The following is a 14097-nucleotide window of genomic DNA, read 5'->3' on the forward strand; positions in this document are numbered from 1 at the left end:
TATAAGTTTGATACTAAAGACTTAGATATGAAAAATGAGAGAAGGAGGGCTCTATTTATAGGAAAAACAGGGCAATGAATGTTCAAGATTGGATAATCATAATAAAGGTCAGGATTGAAAGTTATCAATCCATGTTTACAATTCTCACCAATGAAATGGTGACAATTGTCAGCATAAGATTGCTTGAGAGGAGATGTAAGAAGCATTAAATCGCTTGAGAAGACCTCATGGTTACCTTAGGAGGTAAGGGTTGAGGTTAGGTTAGACTTATCCATTGAATAAAGTTTTTACCCAAATGATAAACTCTTGTGTAAGGGTTAAAGGAATAACCATGGTCAAAACAATGAATGCTTGATGAGACCCTTGGGTTAGATGAAGGTTGAGTTAGAGAGAAAGTCTATAATCATGTAAGAGGTTTGAGTTAACCATTAATGGTTTGGAAGACTTTCAAGGTTAACTTGTTGAAGACATAAAGCCTTTAATGGTTTTCAAAGACTTTGAGGGTTTGATAAGTGACTTCCTTTTGTTTAGGGATGTGACAATATTTAGGAAATGGATTAAGCTAAATTAGAAGTGTTTAGAAGAATCTAGAAGAGGGTTTAGAGAGGTAAGTTGGAGATGTAGGAGAATGCAAGTGGATGGAGGATAATTTTAATTAAAATAAATTACTTTATTTCAACAAAATAGAAGCAACTTGCATAAATACAAGTGGGGGATAAATAAATTAGATTTATTTACTTGCAATGATCAATTTAATTAAATGTAAATTTAATTAAAAATGAAGAAAGGGGAATTAATTAAATAAAGTAATTTATTTAATTAAAGGTTAGAAAAGGCTTAGGTGAACTTAATTAAATAAATTGAGTAACTTATTTAATCAAATAGATGAATGCTGAGAAATTAATTAAATAGAATTTAATTAATAAGGGGAATGAGGTTTAAAATTAATATTAAATATTCACTTAAAAAAGTGGTCATTTTTATACATCTACAAAACCCATGAATGCTTGATGAGACCCTTGGGTTAGATGAGGGTTGAGTTAGAGAGAAAGTCTTTAATCATGCAAGGAGGTTGAGTTAACCATTAATGGTTATTTAAGAGCCTTAAATGGTTTAGAAGACTTTGAGGGTTAACTTGTTGAGGACATAAAGCCTTTAATGGTTTCCAAAGACTTTGGAGGCTTTTGAGAAGTGACTTCTCTTTGCTTAGGATTGTGACAATATTTAGGAGATAGATTAGGCTAAATTGGAAGTGACTAGAAGAATCTAGAAGGGCTTTAGAAGGCAAATGAGAGATGTAGGAAAATGCAAGTGGAGGGAAAATGATTTTAATTAAAATAAAATTTCTTTATTTTAATCAAATAGATGCAACTTGCATAAATATAGGTGGGGGATTTAAATAAATAAATTAGATTTATTTATTTGCAAGAATTAATTTAATTAAATCCAAATTTAATTAAAAAGGGGGAAAAGAGAATTAATGAAATAAAATGATTTATTTAATCAAAGGCTAAAAAAAAGCTTAGGTGAACTTAATTAAATAAATTGAGTAATTCATTTAATCAAATAGATGAATATGGATAAATTAATGAAATAAAATTTAATTAATAAGGAGAATGAGGTTTAAAATGAATATTAAATATTCACTTAGGAAAGTGGTCAGATTAATACGTCTACACTGAGTTTTTAAAATTAGAAGTGCACAAACCATTGTAAGACATGGAACCCAAATTTCCCACTAGAATGTGTGGTCATTCATTTTGGCACCCCAAGAGACACCCTTTCCCTCCTTTACAAGAACCCAACTAAAAGTAGCTTACAATCATATATACGTATACACAAAGTCAATTTTCCCAGCTTTCCCCCCTTTACAAGAACCCAACTAAGAGTAGCTCACAATCATCTTTACGTATATGAAGTCAATTTTCCCATCTTTCCAAGCACCCAACTTGAGGAGATAATTCACTAGCAATTAATTAATGTTGTTGATGGACCCTTCCCATCTTTACAAGCACCCAACTCGAGGAGATGATTAATTTTGTTACAGCATTTAATTATTGTTGTTGATGACCCCTTCACACTTTATTACTGATTTACAAAATATAATTTGAACATAAATACAAATTATTTTCCAGCAACACCCTAAGTACCTAATGATTCCTTGATAAGGATGTTGCAACAAATTGAATACCTTGACAAGGATGTTGCAACAAATTGAATAACATATGATTATAACAGATTGATGAAACCATAGTCCTAACACTTCTTGCACTAGATAACATGGGAGGTGACTATTGGACTAGTCCACCTCCTCAGAGAGTCTCTTGGCTTGGCTTGGAAGATTTTCATTTGTTAATAAGTTTCATTAAAACCTAAATAATTTCTTCTTTATCATTATCTAGTTGGTTTTATTCTAATGTCTCCAAGTTTTCCATAGTAATTTCAATGCTTTTGTTCGTATTTCTTATCGCTTCCACTCTCTAGCCAAGAGAGAAACCAATAAAAGACATATAGCATTTAGCCTATGCCAAAACATTTTCGAATTGAGAAGTTTTATATGCCTTTAGCCCATCTCAAAACATTATTGAATTAAAAATTACTATTTTAGTTCTATCAATCGTTCACCATTAAACCCAAAAATCTCTGATTATAAACCTCCTCAGTTTCGTACATTCTTGTTAAACAAAACAAATGAAACACAAAAATTATTAAATAAAACAAATGAAGCACTATAAAATTAGTTAACCAACATTATCATGACATTGCAATTAATTCAAAAATATTTTCTAAGTAATCGATTCAATCAAACACTGAATAAAAATTCATAATCAATTAAAGATAATTTCTACATTTCAATTTACATTATATCCAATCACATAATATAGAAGTTAGAAATGGTCAAATAGTTGTATTAATCTTTAAGCATGGTGTATTGACTAGCATAAACTTCATTTCGTTAACTGCCCTTAACTAGTATTTTGGCATTCCAGTCAATCATTCTTATCACCTAAATAACTAGGTAAGCTTGGCTGGAAAATTGGAAAAAATAATTCTGAGGCTGCATGAACACTCCACTGAAAGCCCCTTGCAATTCAACTAAAGAAATACCAGCCCCGCTGAAACTATTCCATGCATTCCTTCAGTCTTCTGATAATATATAATCATTTATATCACCTAAATATCAAAGTTAGATTGGTTGGAAAGTTGAACAAATTGATTCCGAGGCCTTAATACAGACCGTTCAGCAAGCATTCAAAGCATCATTGAGCTGGTTTTTATCTTCTAATAAAATACAATATACTCAGTATTAAAAAAGAAGGCATACACCAGATCTATATGCTCCTAAAAAAAATTTCAATGAAAACAAAGCTTGTTCAAAAGCATCATTACAATAATAGCTTGTAAAAAGCATAAATAAATTTGATGTCTCCACATCCTCCTTTCCTTACTTTCAAGCATACATGAAGATGTGAAAACATCACATTCGTTGGAAATTTCAGACCTTGCAACAGTGAAGTCATTGAGCCCAAACATGTGATTTACCTAGGTTATATTATCCTCACATTACCTTTCAACTTTCCAAATACTAGAATCCTTTGCAGTACTTAATGAAATGTCAGCATGCCATTGCAGATACATAGCAAAATAGAAAGCATCATTTGCAGTGTTTAACTCAAAAAAACCTAAAATCATGAAATATGACACCAGTGATTAGAAGTAACTTGTACATGATTGATGTTTTTCAGAGAACCAAAAAAGTCAAAACAACTTGTCACATGGAAGAAGCATTCATCATGGACACCAACCAAAGGATTGTGCACGTTCTAGGAGTATATAGAGTATGCTATTCCAATTTCCTTATTGAAGCAAGATTACTAAGCATTATGTCAATCTTTTCATCATGCAATCCACGCCCCTTATGCTGCAGCATTAAATAAAAAAGGTTGTCAGTATAAAATAAAATAGCTATCATTCAGGGTGCTAGAACCCTGATTTAGACACAACATTTTCTCGATTATTTAGAACACATTAACTATAAAAACGGGCAACTTTTGAACTTACTTTAAGTGATGGAACCATAGCTTTAGCCTCCTCTGCAGTGTCTGGGCAAAGATTGCCAATTAGGCAAAGCTGAGCAAATGACAGGATTTAGCTTCACCTTTAAATGTAAGAAAAGTAAAATAAAACTAAAGGAAAAGAAAATAATACCTCAAATTCGCTCAATGAATTTCTGCTCAGAACGCTGCATTAGGCTGAGTAAAGGGTTCCAGAATCCACAATGCTTTCAAAAACACCAAGACTCAAGTAGCTATTTATCTACTTCTAAATGCCAAAACTATCAAGTATGCAATTCTAAATAATTGTCAGTCATCTAAAAAGACATGGAAAAAGGATACTCTCGAACTTGCTTCACCGCACCTGGATTTTTGTAACGACTGGATTGTGTCGCATACTGCAAAGATCTCTCAAACACTCTGCATTGAGAGGAAACAAGATGCAGCATTCATAACCAAAATAATATATGGCCAAATGCAAAAAAACTTCCCCACATCCAAAGATGAATACCTCTTTCTAAAGCTTCCTGTCGGTCCCATCTCACAAATGGAACCATTATTTAAATAAGAAAAGGCCATCAGAAAGAAAATTAAAATGTTCTTACTGAGACACTTGACATGAAGCATCTTCAGATACTTGCTGAAGCTGATCATATTTTTTCTCCAAAATTAGGGCAACCTCCGCATTCATGAGACATTTAGCTTTCAAGAATTCTGCAAATTAAAAATAATAAAATATGGGCAAGTCTTACAGGATAAAAGCAAATGAAAAATGAATGTTGAGATATTATGTCTAAATTAATTTACAAACAACAGAGTATTTTTAAGAACTTGGCATTTAAATTTGTTTTGATAAGTAAATAATATATCCTTGGTAACCAGACATTGAAATATCCTTTGCCTACAACACAATGTTTGCAAAAACAACAGAATAGTTTTCTCAATGCAGCTAACAATAGGGTAATATTTTACTACTCCTTTTACTGTCCTGTTGAAATTGGAAATATATTTAAGGATACAAAAATCTAGATTTGCACTAACATACATAGTTCTGTGAGGACGTTGGATCATTGGAAAGCTGCTGTTTCAGCATTTGCATGGCCAGAGAGAATCGCAAGATCAACAACTTACTTCAACAGAATTCAGCTCATAAGCAAGGTTCGTACTTCTAAAGTTGATAAGCATTTTGGAGTCAAAAGATGCTTGCCAACCTAAAAAGATATGTCTATTATATTGGCCTCAAATTCATAAGAGGCTGCATGCTTTGTGGTACCAATCAAAACAAGATAAAAGAAAGCTCTGCACTTAATTGCTGATTCCTACTTTACCAAATGTGTGGGAAGATTATGATATAGACCAATATTCTGAGTGTTTACAGACTGAGAATTATTGCAGGAAAAATAACTTCAAATTCATACACAAATAACAAAACACCATTAACTTGAAGGTTTATCAAATTTATTGGAAATTTAGCCTGGAGTTAATACAACACAAATTCAATTTATTGATGCTCTCTGCCTATGCTCTGTGAATCTCCTTCAGTCACTAGTTTTTTACTCCTTGCCAACTCTGGTGCTTTCTTTGGCAACTTCTTAACACTGTGCCCTTTCTCCTCTCTTATAGTCTTTATTTCCTTGTAACTGTGCACTGGAATGTTCTCCATCTCCATTCTCTGTTTTCCACGCCCCATTCTACTCTTCCACATTTTATTCTGGCACAGCAAACTTTCTTTTCTCTTTTTCAAGTTTCCACACTGTATTTTACCTCTTTCTTCTTCGCAAAGTTATCTCTCTCTATGCTCTTTATTTTTTAGCCCAAGGTCTTCCTCTATTCACCAGGCAGCTGTTCTTTTCTCTTTCTCTTCACGGCAGCTTTCCACAGTTTCCTTTTTCTTAAGTGCTTCCTTTCCTTGATAATATCTTTGCAGATTTTTATATTCTTTTATTCCTGCGATCACATAGACTATCTGGCACCCAAGTCATGCGTTCTCATACATTTTCCAACACTTTTCTTTTTTTCTCCACCATGCGTTAGATTTTAGCTCTCCTTGGCTCTTTCTTTCTACGCTATGGAAAATCTCCGTTTTCCCTATCTACCTTGCTGTTGGCGTGTTCCTTTCACTGTGCAGCAAATTCTTTGTTTGGTGGTGGAATTTTTACCTTCCACTCACACACGCCTTCCTCTCCCACACTAAAAATTCCTAGCCAAACTCTCTTGCACAGCAAAATGCTCTCATCTTGTTTATTTTTCAATGCCCTCTTCTGTACTGGCGCCTCTCAGACTTCCATGCAGTGCTGTGTTATTTTAAAAAATATGATTTTAATTTCTTGAAACTCCCTTGATCACTACACCCTTTCTTCTTCAAACAACAAGATTCTTCCTCTTCATAAGGTTTGGCAATTTCATAGGCACCCTAGGAAGTTTTTCTTTTAGTTGTTTTAAAATGGATTTGTCTCATTCACCAATTCACAGCTGTGTAGCCTTTCCTTCTACGGGCTTTGGCTTAGATATAAACTTAGACTTCACATAGACAACATAGATTAATATTGAAAAAGAATCATTCACTAGACACAAAACAGGCTGAGGTATTTTGTCACTGAAATTGATAATAATGCCAATCCATTTCCTCAAAACCAAACTAAAACCAAAATTGAAACCACACAATCCAACAAAAATACTAGAACAAATGAACAAACTTGTTTTTAGTTATACCAATCACTCATTTGCCTAGATTCTCTTGCATTGGACACACCGAATAAGAATTTTGTGAGCATAGCTTACAAAACGGAGTTGAAGCCAATCTTCCAGGTTAAAGACAACCTGCAACGAACTCCACCACTGAAGTAAGTACCCCACAACACTTGTTCCTCTTCTTCCAACACTTAGCCAGAACAACTCCTCTATTCTTCTACCATATTTGCTCCTCAACAATTTCTTTTCTACAAAACACTATCTATCTTCTTTTCCTTTTTCTTGGGGAATTTGATCCACTACAAACCAACCAACTCCACCACATTCCACCTTCATCTTCCTCTGCTGTGAGAATCAACTTACAATAATCCATCCTCCTTTGCCTAAAATAATTTCCTTCCTTTCCCCTCTCTATGGGATTTAACCCACTACAGTCCATCCACCTCCACCAATTTGCATCTGCACTAACCCATACAATTCTTTCTCTCTTGCAAAATACCAATTTGCATACAAATCATTATCACAAATATTTTCCATTTCCTCTCTTGTACTCATTACATCGTGTTCTTCAGTATCTCTATGTCCTTCAAAGGACCAATCACTGCTGAAATTTTTCCCTCTTTAGTGCCATCTACATGACACTTTGTGTAATGCCACGCCAGGAACCCCGAAGGAAAACCCACAACAAGGGTGAAACAATTTTAAAAAAAAAAGTATAAACATAATAAGTGCATAACACACAACATGCACGATAACACAAGCGGAAGACTTACACCAGAATTCCTTAAGGGTTACCAATGAAGAATTAGAACCAGAAGATAAATTCCACGATAAGGTTAATCCAATAATACATCATTAGCTCAAAGATCACAAGAAGCCATAAGCATTATCAGTTTACACCAATGAAAGATTGAAAGGATACAATATAATTCCACTTCAATAAGCATGCACACATAACATAAAGGAAACTGATAAAAACATCCCATACATACAATTACATTGCACTTCCAATACATAGCTTCTCAATATACATATAAAGATACAACTTAACCAATTACAAGGTTACAAAAGATCATGATACAATGACCACATAGGTCTCCAAATAACAATAATCTCCAATACGTGAGATAAGCATGAGCCACGATCCACATAAAACACCTGTGAAGCCAATCCTCGCATGAAGGTATGAACGAGAACATTTGATGGGAAGTGGCACTACCACTCGACCATGTAATTCCCCAAAAATGGAATCACCCCACTGTGCTAGGAGATAGCTGAGGACCCTCAAGCAAGCAAAGGCATGACATGGTCGACAAAACAGTACGACTCCATGACAACACAAAGAGACTCCACAATAATCCAGGTGACTCAACATCACAATTACACCAACGACTCGATATCACAAAACACAAGTCAACCGACATCACACACACAAGTGAACCTAAAGAGAGAGTGTCATCGCATAGCTTGATGGTTACCTTGGTAGGCCCTCATAGGTCCCAGCACCCTTCCTGGGATTTCCTTAGTAACCTTTCCCGAACCTCCGGCTCCAACTAAGTCTCATGCGGACCCTTCTAGCCTTCGTGAGGACAAGATGGTCGGTTTGCCATTCCAGGCCTTCTCACAACATTATGAGCCCTGTACAAGCACTCACCTATGCGCGGGGTACAATTATCTTCTTAATGTTATGAACTACCCACCTAATCAATTCATTAGATTTTCACTTATTATCTGACTTTCGATGGGTTATCCTGCCATCCACTTAGGGTGCGGCCCCCACTCGAAAGCCACTCTCTCAAAGGACACTCAACATAACATGATCACTCCACGAGGACCCTATGGCGAAGCAAAAAGCCATAACTACCACTTTCAGAAACAAGTGGGCAAACAAGGACATATTGACTCTTGGCTAACCATAAGGCGAAGACACTACATAGTTAAGACAACAAAGCCAACATACATCACTTGGTCAAAGGTACCAAATACACCACCACAGGACAACTGAACCACAGACCAAAAATAACACAATATACACTTGCAAGGACAGCTAATTCACAAGTCCGCACTCAGACAATCTTTAAGAAAATTAGCATCATAAGTACTTGCAACATCATTGATTGAAAATTAAATAAAACACTCTTTTACCATTCACATCTATTCAATTTCCAAATCAATATTCCATCAAGGATAAAATTCACATCAAATACTCAACCGAATAAAAACATGAATTCTCAACAGGCATTTAATTCATTTCCAGAATATATCCAAATTAACCAATTTAAATTCCTAATTCATGCTTTGATTTCCATTGATAAATTTATTAAACTACATAATAAAAATCATATGAAAAATCATCATTTCATTTAACACTCAAAACCACTTAAAAATATGTTCCATTTAATAAAAATTAACTTCATTGCATAAACCGGTTTGTACCGGTGAGGGTACAAGGTTACGCAAGGGTCGAAACCAACCTGCAATAGTGTCGCTGCCTAAGCCCCAAGCACTACTTGCCGGTAGTATTGTTGCCGACCGGTAGTGCTGCTGCTGATTGGTAGCAGACGCTACCGTCCGGTAGCACTGGTAGCAGTCCTACTGCCCAGTAGTGTTGCTACCGCCGGTAGCAGCCGCTACCGACCAGTAGCACTGCTACCAACCAGTAGCAATCCTACCGACCGGTAGCACTGCTACCGCATAGCAGTACTGCTGACCGGTAGCATTGCTACCTGCGGGCAGCAGGCACTACCAACCCACGTGGTGGGACTAGCCCGCCACGGGGGTTAGGTAAAGTCCAAATTAAATAAAATTCTTACTCCTTAAGCAATTAAAATAAAAAACCACAAAATTGTTTAGCACCAGAAACAATTCATTCCCAAGTTATTTCACGGGTACACACACACACAGTGCCAAATCCAAAAATCCAAAGTAATATTTACCAGCAAGGTAAATGGTGAAATAAACACACTGGAAGCAATAGCTAACCAATTCTTGGCAAGTTAGATACTAGGATGCACCCAGTGTCATGTCCCCTCCTGTATTGTTATATATATATATATATATATATATATATATATATATATATATATATATATATATACGGAGAGAAAAAGAGAGATCCTAAATGAAGAAATTATTATTATTAATTAATATAATAATTACCAATGAATGATTATTTAAAATTCATTAATTAAATATTATTTATGAACATGACTTGAATATTATATATTATCAACATAGTTTATATATTCAATAATAAATAAGAATACAATTAAAGACTAGTCTAAAGATGGCCAATGACCATTAAGTATGGAAAGATGAGCATAGTCTTTGATGACCACACCGTAATTGACAACAATAACTAAAAGACACAATAGGCAATTAAAAAAAAGTAATTATACAAGGGAAAAGTGACCAATTTATTGAAGTCAAGAAATAGTAATACAATCGTCCAAAGCCAAAGTAATTACAACAACTCATACATCAATGATCATTAGCGGTAGCATTTGATAATTAGGTTGTAACACATTTATTAGCATTCGTATTCAAGACAATCCATGACCAGCAAGTGCGTGGATCAGTCAAAATAAAGATTTATTAAAAGATCAATTATGTTGAAGAACAGAGAATCATTCCTAATACAGAGACTTTGTTTATACAAGAAGACTCTATTATACAGCAAGTCGACTTTAATATTATTAGTGACTAAAGACTAATATACACATACGTATCACTAAGAGATGCGAATTATCATCTATACGTATTACTAAGAGGTGCAACTCTATTTATACGTATTATGATAAAGTTATACGATTTGTTTATACGTATTACGAAGTCAGTGATTTATCAAGGAGAAGATGCAAATTAATTTAAGAGCAATTAGATTATGACGTGGTGCTATTTCTTAAGGAAATGTTTAATCTTTAAAACAAATAATTGTTTAATGAAGAGTCATATCATTTGTAAAAAGCTATACCTTTCTAGGTTAAATGCAAGATATTAGAGTGAGAAAAATCTAGAATGTGGAGGGGGGGGGGGAGAATAATAATACGGAAATTATTTCAGACTGAGAAAATATTAGAGTGAAGTGAGATGTTAGATGCTGAAGAATAATCAGAGAAGAAGGTAATACTATTTCGTGGTGTGCATCAGACTGAACACATACAGATCAGCCACAAGAAGAGTTTATATGGAAATGAACAGCAGATTGGACTGAAAATTGTGAGAAGATTATCTACAAGGGTGTATGGTGTACGGAGTTTGAAAAGAAAGACAGATCAAAGATATACACCAAGTGTGTGTATAATAAAAGAAGATCTTTGTGTGAGAGTGGTGTATGTGTAGAGTGAATAAAGAGATCTTTATTAGAATATCTTTCAGTTTTAGCGAAGAGGATAAGGAGGACTGCTACGTGGTTAGAGAGAAAGGTTTGAAAGCTACGACAGTAGGTCACGCATAGGTAAGTCATGAATGAATATTTTATTATATATGTTAATAAATATAAATAATGAACATGTTATTACATATGTTAATGAATATAAATAATGAATACTTTATTACATATGTTAATGAATATAAATAATGAATACTTTAATACATATGTTAATGAATATAAGTAATGAACAGTTTAACACATATGTTAATGAATGATTTTCAGATGTTAATGAATATGTATAGACATATGTTAATGAATACACATCAATGAATAGTTAGGAATATAAGTTAATAAATGTGAATATTTGATAATGGACATTTTCTGAATATATGTTATTGAATACATGTTAAGTTAGGAATATGTAAATGTGAATGGAAAGTAGTAATCAATTATAAAATGTAATATAAATGTGATTATATGATGGAGGCTATAGGGAGGAAACTCCCTTAGCCTAATGGAGGGATTATGACAATCCCTGGTAGGCAGTATATACTGAATATCTATATGCATATATATGGCTTGGTTGACTAAATTCATCCAAGAAGAGACGGATCTGGCCGGTCCCCTCTGGTAGAGTTGGATGATGAGATTGCAAGGCAAGGAATGGATCATATAGGATGGTCTTCCTTGGTATGGCTTGGGTGTAAGAAATTACATCCAAGACAGGAATCGAGTTAACCTTCGATTTCTTGGATGGCTTGGGTGTAAAAAATTACATCCAAGACAGGAATCGAATTAACCTTCGATTTCCTGGATGGCTTGGAACCAAGATGGGTTCCAAGAAGGCGAGTTTCACAGCTGCCTAAGGATATGTCCCAGTACTGCACTTGTATCCTTTTTATTAAATAAGAATTGAGATTAGCATTAATTAAGTAATTTAAGTTTAATTGCAAATTAGATTAGCTATATATGTATATTTGTTGTATTTCTAACAATCTGTTTTGCAGGACAATGGTCTCTAACTAGTGGGGACATTACACCCAGCAAACCCAATCTAATTCATTCTTCTCCAAAGTAAGAGGTAAAACAGAAATTGATTTTCAAGAACACAACATACAACAATTTAGAGAAATGAACCATTTCTTTCCTATAAGCAACCATATGATTTAGGATTCACAAAACCAACAACCACAGGCATTCTTTCTTTCATTCCTATCATTCCACAAGAATTTACAAGGAATCTTGCATATTTTCAACACACAGGGAGCAACTGAAAGATTCAAATTTAAATTGAAAACAAGAAGAGATTATGCAACCTTGAAGCAAACTGGCAACCAAAATGAAGGAATGATCCCAAACCTTGCAAACCAATTCGAATTCCAGCTCCTCCTTCCAGAATAGTTTTCCAAATTTCTCTCCAGAAATTGTGCCTCCTCATTCTCGTGAATTTCAAGCATATATGGAAAAATAATTTTTAACCTAAACTTTCTAAGTTGAAAGTTATTCCATCCAATCAGATTTAAATATTTTAAAAAGTGAAAAAAGCAATCAGATTTAAATATTTTAAAAAGTGAAAAAAGCAATCAGATTTACCTTTATCCAAAAACAATTCTTTTTCAACAATTAAAATGAAAAAGTGAAATGGAAAGGTAAAAAGAAAAGCTTTTTATTTCATTTCCTATTTTCCAAAATACTTTATTTCAACTTAAGCATATATCATTTAAATGGCTAGGCAATTATTTACCTCCTTCCACAAAATATATAAATGCAACTTTACACGATGAAATAAGCCATTTAACCCAATTAAATTAAATCAATAATCATAGAGCATAATAATCAACTAATTACGCCAACATGAGATAGCATCATCCATTTAATTAAATAACCATTTAAATAAATGGAAGCATGCGAAACAAAGGGATGATCAAATGACGACTCACAAATGACCAAACCAAAGCACTATGACTCGCATACCAACCAGACAGGAAAGACAACCGACTGACAACACTCACAAGAGTAACTGCGGGTCAAGTTAAGGTACAACAACTATCTCCTCCACTCCCATCAGACATATAAGGCATGCTTAGACCTGTGAAACTAGGTGGAGTCGATAACCCGTACCTACCCGATACTAGTACTTGCAATGTTCTGCACCAAAAGAATCCATACGTACATATAGACAAATATTCATATATATACAGACACGACACACACACCAATGAAGGAGAATCGTGATGTTCCCTGTCTCATCGGAGTGAGTGAAGGAAAATCATCCCCTCGCATCCCAATACACTTGCAAACATGCAACATATAAATAACGCATTGCAATGTAAGGTAAAAGTGTCAGTCCATGATAATGATCCATAAAATAACATTAAACATAAGTACTGAGATACTGCATAAAAACATACACCATACATCCAGATAAAGCATGAAATAACATCGCATATAATCTGAATCAATATACAAAAATGTTCCATTGAACAGTCACTGGAGTAAATCAAAACATACAAAAAGAGGCTGATCGAGGAGGGGTACTACACTTTGTTGTCTCCTCAGATTGCTTTTCGAAGAAGCTTTCTATGCTTCTCATCTCCTCTTTCATTAGGAGATCATCTTCTACCTCATCCTATGAGGTACTTTCACCTCCTTCATCTTCACTCTCAGCTACACTTCCATTTTCAAACACCTTCGTGTCCTTCAAAAGACACTCATCTACGGCTGCAACATCATTTCCCTCTTAAATTGCTGCATGTTCTTTTTGACTTTCAACATCTTTTGCAATCTCTTCTTTTTCCTCTTGCACAAGGATTTCTACATCTTCATTTTCATCCTTCTTATCTGCTGCAACTTCTTTTGCCACTTCCACTTGTTTATCCTACAATGGATTCAAAACATATTCTTTCCCATTTTTCATTACGCTATGTGTTTTCAATGCCATTATGTACAACTTCTCTATCACAGAGCCATGGTCGACCC

The 14097-nt window shown here is 34.4% G+C and overlaps 1 protein-coding gene across 2 annotated transcripts in view; it reads right to left on the reverse strand.

Annotated features, from left to right (window-relative positions):
• Nucleotides 1-3308: 3308 nt before the first annotated feature.
• The window catches only part of LOC131065181 (DNA-directed RNA polymerase II subunit 4), a 30804-nt gene continuing 20015 nt past the window's right edge, over nt 3309-14097 (reverse strand). The window contains exons 3-7 of one of the 2 annotated variants that reach the window (XM_057999629.2): nt 4661-4769; nt 4398-4475; nt 4210-4243; nt 4063-4131; nt 3309-3922 (exon numbers count right to left, since the gene is read on the reverse strand). In XM_057999629.2, the coding sequence (XP_057855612.1) occupies nt 3845-3922; nt 4063-4131; nt 4210-4243; nt 4398-4475; nt 4661-4769 (368 nt within the window). In that variant the 3' untranslated portion in view covers nt 3309-3844. The remainder of the gene's footprint in view (nt 3923-4062; nt 4132-4209; nt 4244-4397; nt 4476-4660; nt 4770-14097) is intronic. The other variant, XM_057999638.2, reaches the window with a different exon arrangement.

The sequence above is a fragment of the Cryptomeria japonica genome, chromosome 1 (assembly GCF_030272615.1).
Source record: "Cryptomeria japonica chromosome 1, Sugi_1.0, whole genome shotgun sequence".
Classification (NCBI taxonomy): Eukaryota; Viridiplantae; Streptophyta; class Pinopsida; order Cupressales; family Cupressaceae; genus Cryptomeria; species Cryptomeria japonica.